Genomic DNA, 25,462 nt, shown 5'->3' on the forward strand with positions numbered 1-25,462 from the left:
TTAAACATCCTTACCAATTTATTTGGCATTAAATGCCACCTGCATATAATTTTCATGTAATTTTCCTTTAAAGTAAAACAGGCTGTATATTTCATATTCACTCTCCACAGTAGTTCACATGGGGTCATATCAATATTATGACCAAAATCTTTAGCCTAGTGTATCATAGCTGATTTAACCAATTCATCTTTTGTTTCCCATTTCAATAACATTTTACAGTGTTTTTGAGATCAGTTTTACTTTGCCAACTATTGACGGAATGCACTGTTGATACTACAGTTTCTTCTTCATTTAATTGTTTTATTAACTTCTCTTGTCTCTCTCATTGATTTTGTTTTGTCCCTATAATTCTTCTCCTTTCAACATGGGATTACTCTTCAATCATGCCTTCTTCACCTAATTTGCACTGCTGAACAAATGTGGCATAAATACCACCTAGTGTCGGTCAGATTTAACCCAATTTTATTTTCCTCCTGATAGTTAACTCCTTTCTACCCTTTTCATTCAACTTTTTTATTCTGCAACTCTTACTTCGTCTGGTTACCCAACTGCGCTCCTATCTGGACAGGAATAGTCTAACTTCTCTTGTCTATGCAATATACATAGGGCTGCCTCTGAAGACGGTTCAGAAGCCTCAGCTGGTGCAGAATTCAGTGGCAAGGTTGCTAACTGGAGAAATATGGTTTGAGCATATAATGCCAATCCTGGCTTGCCTGCACTGGCTGCCTATTAGTTTCTGGGCCCGATTCTAAGTGCTGGTTTTGACCTATAAAGCCTAAAATGGTTCAGGACTGCAAGACTTCAAGGATCACCTCTCCACATGTGGACCGACCCAGACCCTCCAATCATCATTTGAGATCCTTCTTCAAGTATCTCCCTCAACAAGAAGTCCAGAGAGTGGCAACGCAAGAACAGGCCTTTTCTGCAGTGGCTCCCGATTGTGGAAGGGAGGCTTGCCTAGCACCATTATTATAAGGCTTTAGGCACCAGGCAAAAACTTTCCTCTATAGCTAGGCCTTTGGTCTGTAATTATCTGTGACCCTTTAGAAGTGGATGATATGTCTTTAATATATTTCTTTTTCTTCTTGGCTTTAATGTATCTATGTTGTTGCTGTGGGGGGTCTGTCTGTTTGGTTGGTTGTAAGTCGCTTTAGGTTGCCCTGGGCAAGATAAAGCGCCTAACAAATTTAATAAATAACATTCTTCTGGTGACCATCCAAATACATCTTAATAGTACTCGCATTTCTACATGTTACTTTGTGAGGGGTATGCCTACTTCAAATAAAATAATAAATAAGTAATATGTAAGAGACAAATTTGGTGACTGGGAAAGATGAAGCTTGTTCCTACCTGGAAATAGACCAGGAAGCAGTCAAGTTTCCGTTTGCTGGATCCTCTGTCAAAGTATTGCCCACAAGTGTCAAGGATGGTACACACCAGTCGAATGCGGAAAAGATGTTCTGGAGGATCAAGTGGGCTAGATGTACCATCCGAATTCACACCAAATGATGTAAAGGAGTACAGAGTTCGAAATATTACTGCCGACTCTACCATTCTGTAATTGTACAGTTCACCCAGGAACTTGGCACTGCTGATCCTCCGCTGGTTAAATTTTGGCTGATTAACCTTCAGCAAACAAAATACCACTGACATGTTAACATACACTTCTTAAACACTAGATGAAGTTCAATACCCTGCAGAGGCCTCATAATGTACTATGATTAAGCAAAAGCTGTAAAGATGGAGGCAACAGTGTGGCTGCCTGCACTACTGTTCATGATAAATTAGCATAATTAAGTGAAGTGCAGTGTAAACATGCAGATTAGAGAATTTTGATCCAGGCCTCTCCATCCCTCAGTATCTCACATGCACCTCACTTTATCAGTTAACCAATGAAAACTTGTCCTAAGAACTACCAATCCAGTCTAGCCATTTATGTCAAGGACAACGATGCTATAAAACAACCATGTCAACTCCTACCGTGCTTTTTTACTTAGTGCATCCTTCCTCAACCTTCTAAACTTCTTTTTAAATGTTTTGTACTATGTTCTATTTCACATAGAAAAACCTAAAAGTTTTTTACCTCCATTCCTAGCCGAATATCCTCTAGGACACCATCCACAACATGAATTCCAACATCCTCTTGGTAAAGTACCAGTCCTGCTAAAAGGTTGGCTACACAGTGAATACTATTGTATTTCACATTCCAGATGTTGATCATACAACATATAACATAGTCTTTCACTTCAGGGTCATGCCAGGGCAATTTGCGCATCTGTCTCAGGACCTGAACAAGATTTTAAAGAAACTTAACTCAAAAAGAAAAAAAACAAAGTTGGATGCTTTACATACATATATGTTGACTACTAAGTAAAATTACTCCCCCTCCCCCGAAGAAAAAAGTACTTTGGGGTACCCATAGTTCATTGTGACCTCTTATCTTAACACACACACACTCAGAGCCGACATATCAACCCATCATATAAAAGTGCTACTGCTGTCTTTAGTCATGCTGGAAAGGATTTCCCATTCATCCCTTGAAGAAAGGACTGAAGCCAAGAAAGGACTCCCAACTCATTGTAAGCTGCCAAGAGAGTAAAGAGAGAGTTCACATAAAGAACCCCACCGGAAGCAGCCCTGTGGAAGGGATTCTGCTTGCACAACAGGATTTCCCCCTTCTCCCCACCCCTGAAATTTGCTTGGGGAAGAGCAAGAGAAGCCCCATAACAGTACCTGAGGGAAAGCTGATATGTTTCCACAGGCAGAACATTTGTAAAAGTTCTTTTTTTAAAACTATCATGCTGATAGATGTGCCACAAACGCATTAGTATGCTGCAGAGAAACAGGCGGGCTTGTAGAATGCTACAGACAAGTAGTTTTTGCAGGCTTATTTTCAAAGTCTAGGTGCTAAACTTAACAAAGGTAAGAATCTTTGCTTTAAGTAAATCTTTACATGATATACTCAACATATTGCTCCTGATGACTTAAGTACTTTAATGTAATTTAATATTCAAGACAATATTCAGGTGTATTAGTTTGAAGTTAGCTATCTGATCTGCACTTTCCCATTCATTTTAGCGTCCTTCAGCTTACTTCCCTGATAATCTCATTCATTTAAAAAAAATTAAAACAGGAAAAATTGAATTTAAAATCCTATGTACTTTAGATTTCATGCTTTAGAAGTTATTCTAGGATAAAATTCCATTATTTTATTCCTGGATAATGGTTTTTGGGGAAACCCACCAAGATTGGAGAGAACGCACCTTCTCAGTAGTGACTTTGGAGAGATCCTTATAAAGGAGCTTCCGAATATACTCCTGGAGAGGAGGGCGTTTCTTTTTCACTGTTTTCTCAGCGGGAGGAGGATTGCAGTAGTAGTAGGCATTTTCCACCATGGTGACATAGCGTGCATCCAGGTGCATTGCTTGTTTCTTTCGCATCATTTGTTCCTGGAAACAAAGAGAAATAATCACCCTGTGCAGACATACTAAGTTTTCATAAGAACCATTTGTTTTGTTCTTCTAGCTAAAGCAAAAGCCAAAACCTATTTTCTACCAAGAAAATCATACTGTGAAATATTATCTGGCTCACAAGCTAAAATCTACTTAGCTTTCCTACATTGCACCTCTAACAACTATTGCTGAATGTGCAGCCCTATATTTTTAACTATAATTTGATAATGTAGGAAGGTAAGACACATATCCTTGCTCCTTGTGCTTTCTGCCCACCAAGGCTGCTGATAGCTAAGCATATAATTCTCCGCTGAAGTTCTTGCGCCAGTTCAGATGGCTACCAAAGGGGGAGCCAATTCTCGCTGTCAGTAAGCAACTGCCACAAATCTCAACCCACAAACCCAGGGGTCGGCAAGGCTTGCCGGGCATGGGCTGGATCACTCCCGCGGAGATCCTCTGTGGGCCAAACTGGCGCAGCATGACACCGGAAATCACTTCTGCACATGCCCAGATGCAAAAAAAAATCGCACCTGCACACAAGCAATTTCCGGCGCCGCGGACATGTGAAGACGCGATTTCCAGTGTCTGGGCATGCGCAGAAGCAATTTCCGGAGCCATGGAAGAGAGTCCCCGTTTATCACAGCGAGCGGGGACTCGCTTGAGCGGGCAACTCGGTTCAGGGGCGGCTCGGGGGCTGCTTCCGGCCCATGGGCCTTAGGTTGCCGACCCCTCCGTGGGTTGCTTCCGGCCCATGGGCTTAGGTTGCCGACCCCTACACAAACCCTTATCCTGTAATATATGTGGATGTTCCAGGCAGAGACTCGTAGGAGGAGAAAGCTGATTTGTGTGACTTTGCCCCCAAGGACAGACTGCATAAAATAAAATGTGTTACACTGGGTAGGGAAGCGTCTCTTCTGCCACAGGAACTAGCCCACCACCTGCTAAGCATTAGAATCATATCTTAGAACATTTTATTGTAACTATGCTATGGCTTTGAAAGAGTTGTCAAAGAACAACTTGAGGAAAGGCAGAAGTGTTTGGGGACTTTTTAGTTTAGAGAAAAGACGAATAAGAGGTGACATGATGGAAGTTTATAAATTTTTGCATGGCACGGAGAGAAAACATTGTTCTCCCTCTCACAAATTCAATGAAGCTGAATGTTGGAAGATTCAGAACAGCTAAAAGAAAGTGCTTGTTCACACAGCACAGGGCTTAACTATAGAACTTGCTCCCACAGGAGGCAGTGATGGCCACAAACTTGGTGGCTATGCTCAGTGATGGCCACAGGAGGCAGTGATGGCCACAAACTACGATGGCTATGCTCAGAAGCAGCAATACTTCTGGACGCCAGCTGCTGGAAACTGCAGGAGGGAGAGCACTCTCGTGCTCAGGGACTGCATGTGCTTAGCCCACTTAGTAAGAACAGGAGACTGGACTAGATGGGCCATTGGCCTCACCCAGCAGGCTGTTATGTTTATGTTTTAAAAACAGCTCTCTAAAAAAATTATTCTTACCAAAAGGACACTAGTTCTCAAATGAGATTCTGGAGATCTGAACAGGAATCGACCACAAGTCTCCAACAATGTACATGCCATTTCAATATGGTGATGAGAGAAGTCAGACAAGAGCATCTGTGGAAACAAATTACATTTAGAATGCCTTTCATACTAATTTATCAGAGTATTCAGAGTGGGCTCAAAATCAACCTTGTTTGGGGCTAAAGTAAAATGTGAAATTCTTAAAGTGGCAGCACAGCTTCATCACATCTTATCTATAGTGATGGAATTCCAATTCTTAAAAATATACATTAAATGATAATATACACTGAATGGTAATACAACCACACCTACTGTCGATCACACCCAATTATTCCCTCTGCCATTATAAAAAGTATATTGCGACACAAGCTTTGTATAGAGAACCTCTGAGTATGCCAGGAAAATAAAAGAAAAAGGGGATGTGAACTGATCCTCAGTGTACATGAGCACCAACCTTTAAGCAATGCAGAGTGTCACTTTTGGAGAACATTTTAAACTTAGTAAGTTCACCAATGAATCGCACAGTTTTATTCTTTGTTTCAATGTTGATCTGGTCCTTCTTTCTCACCTAAACATAGGAATACAGGAAGATTTACTTTTAGTATGCAACGAATTAATATGTTATTGCCCACAACAGATATGCAGCTGTCTATTTTCATGTGCATGGGTGCACACTCGCCAGAGTGCAACAAGGGGCTGGGGGAGTGCAGTACAAGGAGAAGCAGAAGAATGGTTTGAGAATAGCCTTAATTGTTAAATTGAAATCTGGCTTTATTACTTCAGTTAAGGCAGTTTTAAAAAATAAAATTAAAACAGTGTTTTTTGGTATAAAAATTGACACTGGATGTATTTAGGATGCCAATAATAAAATCAGTATAATATTTTCAGGGATATGGCTAAAATATTCAGTTCTTTTTCTGGAGGATTTCAATGAGTTAACTGAATTACAATCAAAGAAAGAGTCCTATAAATAATGTTTGGACGTTTCTAAAAACATGGGTTCAAAATTCACAATGATGGCAAACAAATGATATGTGGATATATTTGCATCAGGAACTATGGAATTATGCTCCTCCATTCTTCCCAAATGTTTCTGAGTGACAGATGACATTCTCAAGATTTCCCTCTTGGTGCCAGATTCTACGCATGCAGGACTGCCGAGGCCCAAATAGTCCTGCCTCTTTGTTCATGAACAGGTGAAAGATTGCATAAAATAACCAATTTTAAATCCAATTTATTGGTGGGATATTGAAACACAATGGCCAGAATCCAAAGAAGTATACATCGAGTTTCACATGTCCCAGGAGTATTGGGCTTGTGCTTCATTAGCAGTAGCTCTCTATGCTAAGTAGAAATCAAGTGGACTTTCAAAAGCAGATTGAGATATGGCACAGGAGTTTGCTGTTTAAATAGGTAATAAGCACCACCAGGAGATGGTCCTGGTACTCCAAGTCCCAGCCAATAGTCACATTAGTACTAAAAGTTAATGCGACAAATATCTTTATAAGATTGGCCTGCAGATTTAATCAGTAGAGTTATCATCATATTGGTACTCTTTATAACAGTAATATCATCCTCAAGACTTTTAATTTCTTAAGTTAGTTCTTAACTTATAGTGAAGTGGCCAGGTGAATCACTAAAAATTAAAGATGACTCTCTCTGGCCAAATTATATTTTTATTACATACCTGTTTATTTGGGGTGGGGGTATTTTTGAAGAATGACTGCTTTATGATATACAAAAATGCACAATTACAAAACCACGCAAGAGCAGAGGCATTTATTGATTTGATTTAGCATTCTGTATTCATCAACACTTTTATGTTATTAAATTGTTCAAATATATCATCCTTGGAGTTTTCTAAGAATTCATTGTTCAACAAAATCTCTCTTTTTTTAGTACCAGTTTGAGGTGTCATACTTTTGGGGTATCACATGAGAGGATACGTGAGAATATTTCAGATTAGAAATGCAACTGCTGCATATCTCCTTTGTTGACGTGGTCCAATGAAGCTCTTTGCTGGAAGCGGAGGACTGCAGTTACATGAACTGCTGTAAAGGCAACTGGTTTTTCTATTTTAAACTTCCAGATTTAAACTAGCAGATAGGTTGCATTTTCTGCATACAGTGCACGCATCATAGAACTCTGTAGCATTTTCACTGAGCTCCTGAGAACCTCTGGAGGTTTCCAGACCACAGGTAAAAAACACTGCCTCATGGAAATCTCACATATATCTATATCTAATATATACACATATAGCACTGTATCATAAATATATATCACAGTGATTTACAACAAATCAAAGAAACCAAATAATAAAATAGCAGTAAGTTAAAAACAAATTAAAAGCAAAAATAAATTAAAAGCAGCTCAAATCAACAGCTCAGTCAGTAAAGCATGAGACTCTTAAACACAGGGTTGTGGGTTCCAGCCCCACATTGGACAAAGGATTCCTGCATTTGCAGGGGGTTGGACTAGATGGCTCTCACAGTCCATTCCAACTCTACAATTCTATCAACAGACTATTGTAGGGGATGCTTCAGCCTGGCAGAAAAGTTTTCAGCAAGAGTTTAATAGCTGGCACAAAAGGCACTTGCTGAGTCTCTATAGGCTAAGTATTCCACAGACTGGCCCGATGACACTAAAGACTCAATTTCTTGTTGTTGTCAAACAAGCCTCACCAACTTGGGGAATGACCAAAGAAGCTCCTGCAGATTATCTCAGTGATCAAGCTGCTATACAGGCAGTGATCATTTTGCATGTGTCCAATTGACACACGACCACCACCATGTGTGTCACTTTCAGCCCCGGAAGGGGGCAGAACAGGCATGCAATGACCTGGAACGCAACTCCCGCTCCCATTAGAAATCTGGCTGAAGCATTCTATACCAGCTGGAGCTTCTAAACCAGACCCAAAGGCAGCCCCACATAAAGAGCATTACAGTAACCTAGCCTTAAGGTTACCAATGCATGGGCTACAGTGCTGAGGCCGTAGCTGGTGAACTAGATGAAGGTAACAAAAGACATCCGGTCTTAGGATATTCTGAAGATTAACATCTATAACAAAACCCATTCTCTTGTTAGGTACAACTATTATATGTCTGTTCACAAATATACATATTGCTGGTCAGACATCAGTTTATTGAGTAATACCTTGAAAACTTACTCTCACAAACTGAGTCTTACTCGATAAAACAGCATCATCATATTCCATTATGACACTGTCAGCATTATTACTTTTAACTTTTCACACTGTTGTATTTTAAAACATTTCCTAAATGAATCTGTGAGATGAAAAACAAATAGAAACTTACATGGAATCTGAAGTCACCTTTTAGCATGGAACAGAGATCCTCTGCTACATCAGACATACAAGGATGTAATGTGCCAACCAGCCGTGCATAAAATGGTAGCAAATCCAGCCTGCAAACAAAAGGTTACACATGCAATATAGCATTATTTTATATAGAAAAATATTAAAGTTCTAACTGTTCTGTTTTGTAAGTGTACTTCTGATATATTTATACATGTACATTCAGCTACCTTCTTGGAAGGAATATCTTTTTTTTTACCTACAGATGTTGATCATATTTCTTTGACTATACAGAACTACATGCATGAGGGTGGAAAAGAAATGAATAGAATCACATCTGCTCACCTGTTCTGAAAATATTCAAATGCCACTATTGAAATGCCATTTCTAGAGTTCACTGCCTATTTAACTTCATAGAGTCCACAAACACTGCCTATTTAACTTCATAAAATCCACATTTGTCTAAATACTAGGGTGGGGTATGAAACTCTCATAAGGGAGGGATGAAATGTGACAATATTTAATCCAGTTACCTGTTGGAAGATGATGTTTGAAAGCCTTTTATTCTTGCTAGGGTTAATTAATGACTAAACAGTGGCATCTGTTTGTATTAGATATGGCATCTATGTGTGTTTGTTTACCATGCTCCTGCTGCTTTGGGAGGTCATTTTAGCTTAAACCATTGTTTGCTGTCCCTGTTACTTAAGGTATCTCTGCCATGACCATTAATATGACATTTACATCAACACTTACCTTTGACGAGGAACTATGAAGAGAGCACGAACCAACTTCCGCCTATTTGCTTTTGTATTCATGTTCATGCAAAAATCCATTGCTGCCTGCAAGAAGAAAGGCACTTAAATCTGACAATACACAGATTATTTAAAATGTGAAAAGAAAGAGTGTCACATACTCTTCTACACATGGGAAACAATAGTTTCTTTCATCCTTAAGAAGGCCAATTGGCAGTCCCTGGGCAAGATCACATCTGTTATGTCATTTCATTTGACTTCTGGTGGTCCAACCATTTTTTAATTAAGTCAATCACAGTTCACTTGGAAGAATAGAATATTGCTTTTGAATAGTCTATATACACATTTATTTGCCAATAAAGCCACAGCCACGTCAGAATGTGTCTGCTCTGTAGATTAGAACTGTAACTGCTGGCAAATATCCAGGTCAATTTATGAGCACCTGAGCTAATTGGTACACAATTCACGGGTTTAAGTCCAAGAAAGAAATGCTGACAAACTGAAGTATATGGCTAGCAGTGTTCACCAATGTCTCTCAAATTTTAGGACATTTTTTACAAAATTTATTTGGAATTGTTACTGCCAACATTCACCGAATTTATGCTATACTGTATATTTGCATCTTACCATATTAACAGTGGGTGTAAGAGTGGCATATAACAGTAAAACTATCTAACAGATTATATCAACATCCAATAACCAACTTATGGATATAAAGGAGAAACACCACAAGTTTACTGTACCTTGTCTATTAGGTCTCTATTTACACAGTTTGGGAGCTGCTGAAGAAAAGCATCTACTATAAGCTTCAAATGTGACCCGGTACTGGCTTCTTCATCTTCTTGTTCTAGCCATTTAAATAAAAAATAAAAAATAAACAAACGAGAGAAACTAAAAGCTCTCACACACTGTAGTAATGATACATTAACTGTTCAAGTATGCTTGCAAGTCCTATATAATCACTCACCTTAGGGAAGTGAATCACACTTTTTCAATGAGGAAATAAACATAAGAAAAATGGTCAATCCCTATAGGCCATTCCCTAGTAACATCTTTGAAGGGAAAGATAAAATAGAAATGGGGCAAAGTAGATTTGAAATGCACATAGAAGAGACAGCAAAGTTCAGTGCTACTTTCATTAGCAACAGCAAAGAAGGACACATACAAGAGGCACGAGTAGGCAAGAAGAACTAACCTATGAAGACCAAAGAGATCTATATTTGTCCTCTCCTAGTAGAACTGAGAGTGACAACAGAGACTTTTTGGGAACCAAAGTCCCATTTGCATCTAGGTTTGTGGATTCCTCAGAGTTCCAGTCCTGGGAAGCTTTGATATCACCACCCGTTTCTGGTTTCAGGTTTGAAATTGAAAGTGGCCTTTTAAACACCAAGGGAAAGATTCTTCCATGAACCCAATTACCAACCCTCTAGAGCAGGGGTTGCCCGCCTAGGCTTTCTATGCGGCTCCCAGTCTCGTTTCATTATACTTTCCAATAGCAAAGGATTAGATTACAGAGAATTCAGAAATCAAGTCTCCTTTCCTAGAGCAACGATTTGTACTCTCAGTAGGTTTAAGCCACAGTCAATTCTCTCACCTCCAGACAGCACATATATTTTTTAAAGAAACTTGGTTCCCATTACCTAAATACTATCTAATACAGACAGATCTTACATGCTCATCCACAACACTTCTCCTACTGTTATGAAAACTAATGCCGCCTAGTCAGACTATATACACTATGGATTGGACTGCAAATAGATCTCACAGGTAAGGAAGATGGAAAATTAACTAATGTGTAGAACTATTTCAGCATTTAGGCCGCATTTTTGAAAAGCATTTAGGAGTTTTAAGGCAGACACTGAAACAAAGAGTTGCCCCTTCAAACTTTATGTGATACGAAGAGGGGCCCACAAATTTTGGTTTGCTTTGACAGGCAAAATATGTCATCTCCCAACCTGCCTTCCCCAATCCTGTCTTGACTCAGGGGAGGGGAGAGGTCTTGCTGCCTGCATCGTATTAAACTTACAATGGTTACAATGTTTTAAAAATGTTTTTTATAATAAACTAAATTAGCCATTTTAAAAACCAGATTACCCTCACATGTTATCTGAACCACTGCTGAAACCGCATTTCAGCGTGTAATGGTCGCATTTTTTGTGCTGATTTTTCCTTTCAAAAAGGGGGGTGCGACTATTACATGGGGAAATATGAAAGTGCGACCATTATGCAAAGAATAAAGTGGGGACAACAGCAGGTGGATCTGAGGAGCTGGGCTGGCAGCGCAGGGAGAGCAAGGGAGAGCCAGAGACAAAGTCACTGTTGTTATTGGGACCATGAGGAGAGAAAACAGAAAGACACTAGTGTACCTTTCAGTAAAAATGAAGCCTCCCTTGTGCATATGTTCTCTTGTCCAGCCTATTGAGACGCAGCAGCGTCACTCATCTATCAGAATCTGTACAGTGAACAAAACCGCCCTATACTTTGTATTGCAAGAGCGGAACAGCCATTCAAATTCGGACAGGAAGTTTCGTAAGGAATGCCATAGGAACAGCAAACGAGGGGCGACGGCAGCAGCTGTGGCCAGGCCTGCTGGGGGCCGCCACCATCTTCCCTCAGCCCACGTGGCCCAGTTGTCCCCAGCATCAATTCCCGCTGAAACAGTGATAAAAAGCAGCAGCAGGAGAATGGGGAGAAACATTCCCGCCTGCTCCGCTCCCCCTAGGAGCTCATGGCTGAGATGGCGAGGTGGGAGGGAAGCCGGGGCGGGGGTGGCTTGAGGCTTAGTGGAGCCTTAGAAGTTACCCTGCAACCATTATGCGGGGAATGCTCTGGGACCATTTTCGGAGTCCAAAAAAGGGTGGTGCAACTATTATGCGGTGGCAACCAGTATGCAGTGAAATATGGTATTTCATTGTCTTAGAAGAAAATCTTTACCCTCTCTGGATTTTCAGTGACCCTGGTTGGGTTTCTGAACTCAGATTCATAAGCAATCTTTTAAAAAGTAAGGTTTTCATTTCTGATAAATGTGGTGAGTCTAAAAAGTTTACCTTTTATGTGGCAAGTTAGTTGGTGTGACCAAAAACACAATTTACATTTGGGTGAGGTTTGTCTCAGTCCTCACTGAAAAATTTCCTTCTGTTTTCACTTAAGCTTTACATTAACTTCTAGGTGCTTTCCAAGAGGAATGTGTTCAAAGTGGCAGCCAGAACACAAAATCATCATTGGCTACCTACAGGAACTAGTATTTCAAGTTCACCCCTAAGTTAATTTGATTATCAGCAGGGTCTGAACCATTTTTCTTAACCATTTTAAGTATTTTGTTTTGCTCCCATATAGAAGCCTGACACAGCACTTATCTAAAACGCCTCTAGTTACAGATAATTTGGCATGAGTCACTCTGCCTAGAACTTCTATCTGCTCCCTACCCCCTATAAGCTTATCTGCTTTAAGCGGCTTCTTCTCCTTAGGCACCACCTATAAACTCACTTCGTGCAGCTTGCTTTCCGTCACTATTTTCAGCTCCGGTGCTATCTGCTCCCTGTTTCTTGCCTAATCATATTAAAAATAGAACAAAAAAATTTAAACACACCCATAACAAAACATGACACAGAAGAAAATCTTTATTATGAAAGAAATAATTTCCTCTTCCTTTATGTAGATGTTCCCTCCCCAAGTTCATGTTACTTTCCATATTAATAGTATGCAATCAGGGTTTTTATTTAAAGTATATTGGGGTATAAAGCATACAGTGGTGCCTCGCAAGACAAATGCCTCGCAAAACGAAAAACGCACAAGACGAAAGGGTTTTTCGGTTTTTGCGTTGCTTCGCTAGACGATTTTCCCTATGGGCTTGCTTCGCAAGATGAAAACGTCTTGCGAGTTTGTTCGCTTTTTTCTTAAAGCCACTTGAAGAGGCGCAGTTGCGACGGACCGTGCTTCGCAAGACGAAAAACATTGCAAGACGAAAAGACTCGTGGAACGAATTAATTTCGTCTTGCGAGGCACCACTGTATTAATATTCTATTTTCACTATCACCAATAAACTATGTGAAAAATAAACAGTGCTGAGATGAATATCCTAAAATTTGAATCTTAAGCCAGACTGAGAAGTGTTCAAAGCAATGGGTTGCTTCTTATTTAAAGACAACCACCACCATGTTATCAGCAGGTCAAATATCCACACAATTTAGTAGATTTTTAGTATTATTTTACAATTTGGGAGAGAATTCAATGAACAGAATTGAATTATTGTTCTCTCCCTGCCCCTCATCTGCTTTCTCTCACTCATACACAGATGTCATTACACTTTTAACCACACAAAGTGCTTCACAACCAATCTCATTCACCCTAACAGCCTTGCAAGGTAGGTCACTATATAATTCATATTCCATACACAGGAGAACTAAAGTTAAGACAATGTGACTTGTGCAAGGCTAGGCAGCAAGTTTGTGAATACTATCCTCCAAACATGATTAAGTTCCTCAACAATTGCCATTTACCCTGGAAAACGAGGCTATAGCTAGCAGAGAACTATTTCAGGAAAACAACTTTTGACAGCAAAACTGGAATTGGAATTCACTTAATCCAAAAAGGCTTTCTCTATAGTAAGATTTATAGTGGCTTGGTTCACAAGTAGCACTGACCCAAACCATGGCTAAGCATGGGCACAGAAGCATGCAGGTACTCACAGAAGAAATCCCAGACACTTTATTCCTCCCCTGGTCCTTCTGCTGCTGTTACCGGGAGCTAAGCCATTGCTTGGCTTAACAGTACATCTGAACCCAGGCTTGATGTTTGTTTCACTTTAGACAAACCAAGACTGGTAATCCAAAAAGAAACCTTGGCTGCAGTTTGTGGTTTGTCTGGAGTGACCGAAAGCATGGCGGCAGCAGGAGGAGGAGCAGGGGAGGAGCAAAGTGGACAGGATTTCTGTTTTGAGTACCTGCACACTTGTACGTCCATACTTAGCCATGTTTGGTTTACTGTCCCATGCTAACTGGATGTTAATAAAAAGCCATGCAAATGGCTATCTTAATGGGAAAATGTGGTAACACTTTGATAAGATCAAACAAAATCTTATTGCTTTCTACATCAAGAAGATATATTGTTTTCAACAGCTGAGTAATCATTACTCATTAGAAACAAAATTTCCCATGCTTCTCAGTGGAAAATCTCACATCAATTCAATAATATAGAAAATAGCCTGCACCAGTTTCAACAGCTGTTTACCACATCTAGGTATGCCACCGCTGGGTTGTGGAAGGAAGCAGAACATGCTAAAAGGTAAAGGTAAAGGTACCCCTGCCCATACGGGCCAGTCGTGTCCGACTCTAGGGTTGTGCGCCCATCTCACTTAAGAGGCCGGGGGCCAGCGCTGTCCGCAGACACTTCCGGGTCACGTGGCCAGCGTGATGAAGCTGCTCTGGCGAGCCTGCACCAGCACAGCACACGGAAACGCCGTTTACCTTCCCGCTATAAAGCGATACCTATTTATCTACTTGCACTTAGGAGTGCTTTCAAACTGCTAGGTGGGCAGGAGCTGGGACCGAAAGACGGGAGCTCACCCCACCGCGGGGATTCGAACCGCCGACCATGCAATCGGCAAGTCCTAGGCACTGAGGTTTTACCCACAGCGCCACCCGCGTCCCACTAAGAACATGCTCCCTTGGCATTATTAATGAACCCTTGCCAAGGAGCAATTTTTCTGCTGACAGGCAATGATATCAAATTACAGGGAACAAGTATTACTGACAGCATGCCCTAGTAGTAATGAAGATTAGTTCACTGAAAGCAATTCCCTGGCTGAGGCATAGAAGCATCTTTGGTCGTGGAAACACTAAAAAGAGGTCATGTAACAGAGTGGATGAAAGTACTATTGTGCACAATCGCAAATGCTTCCAAAATGAAGTAGCGTATCCACAGTTTTGTCAATACCGTGAAAAAAATTATACGCATTGCTATAGATTGGCTCGGTAATAAATTCAATTTAGGAAAACTAATAAAGACAAAAATATACCTCCCCATATTATTTTTACCTTGTTCATCAAGAAGCTTTTTTGTGAGATCTTCTGCTTCATCACCACAGTCTAACTCAAGAGCATCATCATTAATGTCCAGATTCTCCAGGTCCAACTCCAGCTCATCAGTACCAGACACATCTTTGTTTTCTTTAGTTTCTTTTAACTCTGTTTTAAAAATAGTAAGATGTACATACTTTTCCCAATTTTTACCTGGCCCTTTGACCCTCCATGTTCATAGTTTACAGTTTCTGAAGAAAATATAATACAGAGAGCGAGTGTCTCTTTAATCCCTGACACTTAAACTGCCTCTTAGAACAGCTTCATTTTTCAATAAGTTTTAAGCACTGTTCTTACTCCTCCAAGAAAATAAAGTTTTCATGTGATTTCTCAGTAGGCATAGGTATCGTAATAGCAAAGTGCAATTTGTTAAGAAGATACACTTGTGCTGCAGAGCTAGCATATACACGTATCAGGATACAATGCTACTACCCTCTCTATCACAACTTCTAAAACAATGTTGCAAAAAAAATAAAAATGTACCTCTAGAATCATCTTTACCAGAGTCCTTAATCTGGGAACATTTTTCGTTATCCTTGAACAAAATAGCCGGCACAAATGCTTTTAAATCAATTAGGTTCTCATAGAAGTTTCGAGCATCTTCATCCTCCCAGATGCCCCCCTCCAAATCATATTCACCAGGTTTGCCTGGGGTAAAAATGTCAATGCCAGGCCCATGTTCTGGAATATAAAAAGCAGAATGTTATGTATTACAGCAGATTTCAGTATCTGTATCAGTTTGTCACATAATTCCTTCTAATATACATGGGGATGAAATCAGTGGGGATTGCAAAGTAAAGAACAGACACACCAAGAAGAAATACTAGGAGGAAAGCAACAAAATGATCACAAGAAGTTGCTCACTTTGCTTTGTTTTCATTCTCAAAAAAAGGGGGGGGAATAGCTATTAATATGCTTTTGTGTTTCCATCAGAACTAAAAAGTTTGCCTTCTGAACTAGGAAATTCCATACCTTCAGGCACTGGTTTATCCTGTGGGAGATCAGGCATATTTTCATCCAGGAGATCAGCTAAAGACTGGGAGTTTGCCAACAACTTTTGATAGGACATAGCAAATTCTTCATACTGCTTATGCCGATCTTCACTCAACTCTCCTTTAGAGTGCAGAATACGCCTAGAAATATAAACCAAGAAAAAAGAGAGCAATGAAGATTCCAAGTATGAACAAACAATTGTAACTCTAGATTTTAATTCTTCTTAGAATAATCCAGAGTTAAAATCCATTAAGAATATTCAACATCAACAAATATTTGACTATTAAAAATCGTATTACTGAGCCCATAAAAAGGGAGGATAAAGCTGCTTTGCAATCTTTAAAGAAAAAGATCAGTATATGATCAGTAAGAGCAAAAAATGTTTTCTTTGAAGCCATACGTTTTCAGCAGCAACCTATTTGTAAGCTGCTCCGTATCAATACCTTTGAAATAAAATAAATTCGCATTCTTCACTTTCTCATGGCTATTACTACTTATAGTATTGATTCGCTTTTATTTTCAAATTATACCCCATATTTTGGCTAAAACAATGATTGTACTTAAAAGTTATGCAAGCATAGCTAGAACCCTGGAGGCTGAAATATAAATTTCAATAATGGGACAAATAATAGGAGGGAGACATGGGGAAGAAAAGGAATGGATGTGATCAAGTCCAGTTGTTGTTATTGTTGTTTAGTCGTTTAGTCGTGTCCACCTCTTCGTGACCTCATGGACCAGAGTACGCCAGGCACTCCTGTCTTCCACTGCCTCCCGCAGTTTGGTCAAGCTCATGCTGGTGGCTTCGAGAACACCGTCCAACCATCTCATCCTCTGTCGTCCCCTTCTCCTTGTGCCCTCCATCTTTCCCAACATCAGGGTCTTTTCCAGGGAGTCTTCTCTTCTCATCAGGTGGCCAAAGTATTGGAGCCTCAGCTTCACGATCTGTCCTTCTAGTGAGCACTCAGGACTGATTTCCTTAAGAATGGATACATTTGATCTTCTTGTAGTCCATGGGACTCTCAAGAGTCTCCTCCAGCACCATAATTCAAAAGCATAAATTCTTCAGCGACCAGCCTTCTTTATGGTCCAGCTCTCACTTCCATACATCACTACTGGGAAAACCATAGCTTTTACTATACGGACCTTTGTTGGCAAGGTGATGTCTCTACTTTTTAGGATGCTGTCTAGGTTTGTCATTGCTTTTCTCCCAAGAAGCAGGCGTCTTTTAATTTTGTGGCTGTCACCATCTGCTGTGATCATGGAGCCCAAGAAAGTAAAATCTCTCACTGCCTCCATTTCTTCCCCTTCTATTTGCCAGGAGGTGATGGGACCAGTGGCCATGATCTTCGTTTTTTTGATGTTGAGCTTCAGACCATATTTTGTGCTCTCCTCTTTCACCCTCAATAAAAGGTTCTTTAATTCCTCCTCACTTTCTGTCATCAAGGTTGTGTCATCTGCATATCTGAGGTTGTTGATATTTCTTCCGGCAATCTTAATTCCGGCTAGGGATTCATCCAGCCCAGCCTTTCGCATGATGAATTCTGCATATAAGTTAAATAAGCAGGGAGACAATATATAGCCTTGTCGTACTCCTTTCCCAATTTTGAACCAATCAGTTGTTCCATATCCAGTTCTAACTGTAGCTTCTTGTACCACATACAGATTTCTCAGGAGACAGATGAAGTGATCAGGCACTCCCATTTCTTTAAGAACTTGCCATAATTTGCTGTGGTCGACACAAAGGCTTTTGCATAGTCAATGAAGCAGAAGTAGATGTCTTTCTGGAACTCTCTAGCTTTCTCCATAATCCAGCGCATGTTTGCAATTTGGTCTCTGGTTCCTCTGCCTCTTGACATGAGCCAACAGTGTGACGCGGCAGCTAAAAAAGCCAATGCAATTCTGGGCTGCATCAATAGGAGTATAGCATCTAGATCAAGGGAAGTAATAGTGCCACTGTATTCTGCTCTGGTCAGACCTCACCTGGAGTACTGTGTCCAGTTCTGGGCACCACAGTTCAAGAAGGACATTGACAAACTGGAACGTGTCCAGAGGAGGGCAACCAAAATGGTCAAAGGCCTGGAAACGATGCCTTATGAGGAACGGCTAAGGGAGCTGGGCATGTTTAGCCTGGAGAAGAGGAGGTTAAGGGGTGATATGATAGCCATGTTCAAATATATAAAAGGATGTCACATAGAGGAGGGAGAAAGGTTGTTTTCTGCTGCTCCAGAGAAGCGGACACGGAGCAATGGATCCAAACTACAAGAAAGAAGATTCCACCTAAACATTAGGAAGAACTTCCTGACAGTAAGAGCTGTTTGACAGTGGAATTTGCTGCCAAGGAGTGTGGTGGAGTCTCCTTCTTTGGAGGTCTTTAAGCAGAGGCTTGACAACCATATGTCAGGAGTGCTCTGATGGTGTTTCCTGCTTGGCAGGGGGTTGGACTCGATGGCCCTTGTGGTCTCTTCCAACTCTATGATTCTATGATTCTTCTAAATCCAGCTTGCACTTCTGGGAGTTCTCGGTCCACATACTGCTTGAGCCTACCTTGTAGAATTTTAGGCACAACCTTGCTAGCGTGTGAAATGAGTGCAATTGTGCGGTAGTTGGAGCATTCTTTGGCACTGCCCTTCTTTGGGATTGGGATGTAGACTGATCTTCTCCAATCCTCTGGCCACTGCTGAGTTTTCCAAACTTGCTGGCATATTGAGTGTCAAGTCCAGTTACATACATATAAATACATATTCATGCTGAATAATGAAGTTTAAACTAAGGGCTTCACAAGAGAGGCAGATTTTGAAGGGTGGTGACACCAGAGAGGTTTTAGGAAGGAATTCCAGGAGGAGGCAGCAAGGTACAATGGGTAAAACTCTCCCCTAGGAGGTGCATCTGGAGCCTTCATTATATACCTTTAGGCACCAGGCAAAAAGGTTACTCTTCAACCAGGCCTTAAGCCGATTAACATCCTATATTATTTTATATGTGTGGCTTTTGGGGGGGGAAGGTTATTAGTTTGTTCTTATTGTTTTTATTATGTATTTTGTGTTTCTATCTTGCATTTTTATGCTGCGAACCATCCTGGGATCTTTGGATGAAAAGTGGCATTCAAATTTAATAAACAAACAAACAAGCAAGCAAGCTGTTTAAACAGAGGCTAGTGAATTAGGAGGGAAATCAGCAGTGTTAGAAACTGGGATATGAAAGCTAGGAGCCATGTGGCTCCCGGAACCTAGGTTGTGGGCACCAAAACAAAATGTCTAGGCACCTTTTTATGTTTATTACTATTATTATTTTGCTGCAACGCTACCAGATCAGGCAACCCGGCAAAACAAAACAAAACAAAAAGCCGCCAGGAGAATCAGGTGATCTGTAGGTTAGCTATGTCTTTCGCTGCCACGCTACCTCGCAAAACACCTGATTCAGCCAGCAGCGCAGCAGCAAAAATAAATAAAATATTTTATTTTGCTGCCAAGCAAATCAGGTGTTCTAGAAAAGTAGCTCAGCAGCAAAAGATGAATGTTTTCCTATCTTGCTGATGCTAGGTGGCAAGGGTGGCACTTGGACATCTCCAGCCAGTCACAAAAGGTTGGTTGCCAGTCACAAAATGTGGCAGGCGACCGGCTAATATTGAACGATGGCAGCATGAATTTGATGACTGAGTACATGGATGCAAACGGAGATGAAGGGATCAAACTCAATTCAAGCCTGGACTTCCGGCAATTTCCGCCAGAGTGAACAGCGGCTCCCACAATAGTGGACACCGGCCGTGCAACCAATCAAGGATAATTTGAGAGCAATTATCCTTGCAAGCCGCCCCCCCGGTTGGGGGGGTGAGCTCTCACTTGCAGATCATCCGATATCTGCCTCTCGTTCCAACGGAATGCGGGGGCAGGGACACTGAGTGCATAGCACTTCACATATTGGAAACTCTCCAACACGGTCACCATGAGCAGAGGTCCTTCCGTTCTCTTAAGATGGATTTGAATTTGGACTAAAGAAACAGGTGTGTTCTGGATGAAGGAGACAAGATAACCTTTTAAATGAATCCCCCACGGTTTTGATCTGGAGAGGATTTTGGCCATAATTGGATTGGAATGTAAATGAAGGGGAGCCTTTGTTCTCTACATTATATTTGTTGTTTTATGATTTGGCAAATCTTCACTGAAGAAGAATTACTAATGGAATATAATTATCAATGGATTACAACCAGTACTTTTTTTCTTTAAAAAAATGTTTAGGGGTACTCTCCTATTCCTACTCATATTGAAATACTGCCCCTCAATGAGGCCAAACTTAGATTCACAAAATGTTTAGGGGTATGCGCACCCTCGCATTCCCCCAGAAAAAAACCACTAATTAGAACTGTTAATGGAATGCAAAAGGGAATTAACAAGAACTTCATAATTTTTTATGGATTATTTGAATGAATAGACTGTGTGAAAATGTTGTGAGGATTGGTGGAATTACCTTCTAAAGGGGGCTCTAACTTTGATTTATTATGGTTTTGGTGAGACACCAGCTTGTTAGTAGATTAGAAAGGTTGAAAGAAGAAAATGTTGGAAGTCTGCCTGGAGCCATGATCAGATGCCAATTCACTTTTGGTTTGAAAAGGCAAGATGGCATAAGGCTGTGGCGTAATGAGAATTCAGCCCTTGGGGGTGGAGAGGATGCTGAAGATGATGGCTTGATTACAACATGAAGGGAAGGACAAATGCAAACAAATATTTCACAGAAAGGTACAGGATATAAACTGCTTGCAAACTTAATGAATATGGAATAGCTAAATACGAACGAAAGTCATCACACCAGTGGCTGTTAAAATAAAGGATTAAGATTGGAAGTGTTGTACAGTGGTACCTCAGGTTACAGACACCGCTAACCCAGAAATAGTACCTCAGGTTAAGAACTTTGCTTCAGGATGAGAACAGAAATCGCACGGCGGCAGCGGGAGGCCCCATTAGCTAAAGTGGTGCTTCAGGTTAAGAACAGTTTCAGGAACGAATTAAGTACTTAACCCGAGGTACCACTGTACTTGGATTAATTAAGAGGATTGGAGCAGGACCAAGGAATAACATCATCTCCTGAATACCCATTGACAGTTATACCAGCCCCGACATGGGAACAATTTCTAAGAAAATATTTCTCCCAGTTATCTCTAACATTCATTCTGATACTCTTTCATGTCACTTGCCCATATGGCCAGATACTGACCCGGAGGAAATAGTTGATTTAATTGCTAAACTGAAAACTGATAAAGCCCCAGGGCCCGATGGGATCCCGGCGGAAGCTATTAAACAACACCCAGCATGGTGGGCCAAAATTCTTGCAAAAATCTTTGATGCAATTAATGCCACGGGCCAGATACCTAGATCATTGAAGGATTCCATCATAATTCCTATATATAAAAAAGGACCACCAGAGGACCCAGGAAACTATCGTAATATCAGTCTATTATCAATCATCGGAAAAATCTATACTCGCTTCCTGCTAACCAGACTAACCCAATGGGCCGAAGATTCCAATCTGATAGGCCATGAACAGGCCGGGTTTAGACCAAATCGTGCTTCTATTGACCATGCAATAATTCTATATCATTTGGCGCGGAAGTATTCTTCCCCCACTCATGGTCTTCTATGTGCCGCTTTTATAGACCTTTTATAGACCTTTTGACAGTATCTCTAGAGAGCTGCTATGGGAAAAATTGGCAAAGTGGGGCATAGATAAAAGGCTGTTGTGGCTTATGATCAAATTACATGAAGGGACGGCCGCTAGGGTGAGGTTAACACCTGAGGGCGATCTCACACACTCAGTACCAATAAATAAGGGGGTACGACAAGGGTGCATCCTTGCCCCCTATCTCTTTAACCTCTATATTAGTGACATGAGAACTCCCCTAGTTGAGGCCCAAACCACCATTCATGCACCCAGGCTTGCAGACTATCGCTGCCCCTTACTATTGTACGCTGACGATGCGGTGATCCTCTCATATTCAAGAATCGGTTTGAGGAGGGCCTTTAAGATCTTCGCGTTATATTGCCAAACAAATTTACTTACTATTAACCATTCCAAATCTAAAGTTCTAATTTTTTCCAGGAGTCGTAAATTGTATAGGTGGGAACTCGAGGGGAAGCCAAATGAACAAGTCTACAAATTTCAATATCTAGGAATTTACTTCCAGCATAATATGGGATGGAAAGCGCATATCACATACTTACAAAATAAGGGCAAAGCCCTTATCTACGCTCTATTACGCTTTTTCTTTACAGAGGGGGCTATGCATGTTCCATCTGCCTTAAAAGTTTATAGTGCAAAAGTGGTTGCAACTATGGCCTATGCGGTCCCTTTATGGGGCGCTTTTGTAAACCTCATGCCTCTGGTGACATTGCAAAATCTTTTTCTCAGACGCCTTTTGAAACTACCCTCCTGTGTAAGCAACTCGGCTATTCGCTTAGAACTTAAGACCCCCTCCCTAGAGATCCTGATGTGGAGACATGCCTTTAATTACTGGCTGTCCCTTTGGCATAAATTGCCCAATTAACATCTTATTCAGTGCCTTTGGAGAGATGAATTTACCAGCCCATGGGCAACAAAAATCCATTCCAAACTGTTGTCTTATGGAATCTCTCCTTCCGATATACTAAATTTAGATCTAATTACAGCAAAAAAGGTCATCAAACAAAGATTGGAGGAGGTTGATTTGCAACAAAATCTTACTACAGGTGGAGGTACATGTTCCCTGATAAATCAGGGCATTACATTTATGTCCCAGATACCTCGATATTTGTCTACCTTATCGGTTGCGTCGCATAGATTCGCTTTTGTTAGAGCCAGATTTAATGTGTTCCCCTCAAATGTGCTGAGTAATAGATTTTCTAACGGTAAAACCTCTGTTTTATGCGCATGTGACAACAAATCAATAGAATCCCTTTATCATATCTTGTTTAATTGTCCTTTATATATTGTTCCCCGATCAAGGATTCTGAGTTCAATCATTTTGGAAACTGTTGCTAAACCACCTGAATTACATCTAGCCTACCTACTCCAGGACATTGACTCTTATAGAACATTACAGGTTGCCAGATTCCTGAATTCAGTTCTTTCATATAAAAGACTTCATGGAATGCTGCATGACTATTAAAAATCTAGTAAACTCTATCCACCATCTTTATATTCAAGGCCACAATATGGTACATCTAGAGATTGTATGTAACGTGAAGGAGATTATGCGTTGAAATATTTTAGTTGATATTTTAGAATGTAAAATGCTATTTTATTTATTGATTGGTTTTACCTTGTGGGCTTATAGCCGAATAAAGTATTATCTATCTATCTATCTATCATCATCTCCTGATAATCAGAACAAGGGAATAAGTCATCTGATTGGTAAGTGTTAATCAGCTGAGAATCAATTACATTACTATCCCTCCCTTTCACTAAGGAGACCAAGGCACATGTAGGGGATTATTCAATTTTAAATAAAGCCATTTTGGACAGTGATGTTTTCTTTAAGTGTGCTAGAAGGAAAAAATAGCATTTTTGCACAGTGAGAAGTCACAATACGAAAAAGAATAATACAGTATAGTCATACCTCGGAATAAATATGCTTCAGGATAAGTATTTTCGGGTTGCGCTCCGCGGCAACCCGGAAGTAACCGAGCACGTTACTTCTGGGTTTCGCCGCTCCCGCATGCGCAGACAAAATGACGTCACGTGCATGCGCGGAAGTGGCGAAACGCGACCCGTGCACGCGCTGTTGCATCTTATATTCCGTTCGGGATGCGAATGGGGCTGAGGAACGGATGCTGTTCGCATCCCAAGGTACCACTGTAATGTACTATGAACAATCTCAACAGGCCTCTTTTAGATGTACTCAAAGCACCATTGGTTCTAAATTTAAAGATGAGCAGCCAGACAAGAATGGGCAAAGTACACAAGCATTTTGTGAGTGAGTGCCACAATTCAGGGTTCATTTAAATATTTCCAAAAACCTGAATGCACCCAAAGGGGCTCTAAGCTCAGAGCAATTATTACAGGTGTCATTTCCAAAGAGCACATTAGCAAACATATCTGACCATATAGCAAGTCATTAGAAAGTGCTTACAAAAGAAAATTCAAATCTAACACATATTCACAAAAGTGATGGAAAATATGAGAAGAAACTAAACAGGTGGCAATGTGATATCCTTTAACAGTGCCCCCAAAACTTGCCACTTGAAGCAGCCCATCTCACATTACCAGAATTTGACAGCCAGACTGCTGACTGGCGTATGATAGTCAGAATATATAAAACCCATACTGGCAGGACTGCACTAGCTGATTTTGACCTATAAAGCCTTATGTGGCTCAAAACCCCATTACTTCAAGGACCACTTTCCCCCACATGAACCAACCTGGATCCTGTGGTCATCACCCTTCTTTGTGTCCCCCTCCATGGGAGGTTCAGAGGGAGAGGACATGAGAACAGGCCTTTTCAGGAGTGGTCTATTGCTTGTGGAATGCTCTCCCTAGGGCACCTGGTGCCATCTGTAACCAGGTTTAGGTGCCAGGCAAAGAATTTTCTTTTCCCCCAGACTTTTGGCCCTTAACTTTTAAGAGTGGCATTGCCTCTTTTAGTGGGTAGGACCTGCAAATATGCTTTTTTATTTAGTTGTGTATTTACTCTTTTTACGTACTGTATTTTCCCATGTATAAAATGACATTTTTTCCCTGAATTTTTTTAGTGATAAATTGGGGGTTGTCTTATACACAAGTAAATACCGTAAGCAAGCAAGAGCTGGAGCCACAGCGGTAGCAGGGAACATCAGCGAGGAGACTGCTTGCCTGCTCTTCCTGGCCTAAAAGAGTATGCAGTGAGTGCCAATACGTGGTGAGTTACAGCACCAGTTCTCAACATCTCAGTGAACTTACAAAAGGGGTCATGTTATACCCAGAAAAAATATATACATGGGGTTGTGTTATACACAGAAAAATACAATATATTGTGTCTTTAGGATTTTAACTGATTTTTATGTAAGTTGCTTGAAATACTTGGTAAGAAAACTGACTAACAAATATAATAAATAATAGTAATATGCAAATGTAGGGTTACTCGCGCAGGTGATTAGAGGACTAAACATTCACAATTTTATTCTTTTTTAGACCCAGAATGGAAGGAAAGCAAGCAAGGGATGAACACAAGGGGTGAACACTGGATATTGGTAGCTAGACATCAAAACTCTGCCTCTGCTTCAGACTGGCAGTTAGGAAGTGACCCTGTACACATTCAGTAGCATGCAGCTAGGATGAAAAAGCTGTTAACACAGTATCTCAGGTGGCGTCTCAAAGCACTATGCTCCAGAAA

The 25,462-nt window shown here is 40.7% G+C and overlaps 1 protein-coding gene across 12 annotated transcripts in view; it reads right to left on the reverse strand.

The window, feature by feature from the left end:
• UPF2 (UPF2 regulator of nonsense mediated mRNA decay) overlaps positions 1 to 25,462 on the reverse strand; it is a gene marked incomplete at its 3' end in the record, with an annotated part of 55,558 nt that overhangs the window by 15,383 nt on the left and 14,713 nt on the right. For 7 of the 12 annotated variants that reach the window (XM_083574947.1, XM_083574945.1, XM_083574941.1 and 4 more), the window contains exons 4-14: positions 16,105 to 16,265; positions 15,616 to 15,813; positions 15,091 to 15,240; positions 9,799 to 9,902; positions 9,057 to 9,142; positions 8,305 to 8,413; positions 5,445 to 5,558; positions 4,967 to 5,083; positions 3,264 to 3,449; positions 2,084 to 2,287; positions 1,351 to 1,626 (exon numbers count right to left, since the gene is read on the reverse strand). In XM_083574947.1, coding sequence (XP_083431073.1) covers positions 1,351 to 1,626; positions 2,084 to 2,287; positions 3,264 to 3,449; positions 4,967 to 5,083; positions 5,445 to 5,558; positions 8,305 to 8,413; positions 9,057 to 9,142; positions 9,799 to 9,902; positions 15,091 to 15,240; positions 15,616 to 15,813; positions 16,105 to 16,265 — 1,705 coding nt within the window. Of the gene's footprint in view, positions 1 to 1,350; positions 1,627 to 2,083; positions 2,288 to 3,263; positions 3,450 to 4,966; positions 5,084 to 5,444; positions 5,559 to 8,304; positions 8,414 to 9,056; positions 9,143 to 9,798; positions 9,903 to 12,541; positions 12,605 to 15,090; positions 15,241 to 15,615; positions 15,814 to 16,104; positions 16,266 to 25,462 lie in introns of all 12 variants that reach the window. The other 5 variants (XM_083574944.1, XM_083574940.1, XM_083574949.1 and 2 more) reach the window with 1 other exon arrangement.

This window comes from Podarcis filfolensis (assembly GCF_964270895.1).
Source record: "Podarcis filfolensis genome assembly, chromosome: 10".
In the NCBI taxonomy this organism is placed as follows: Eukaryota; Metazoa; Chordata; class Lepidosauria; order Squamata; family Lacertidae; genus Podarcis; species Podarcis filfolensis.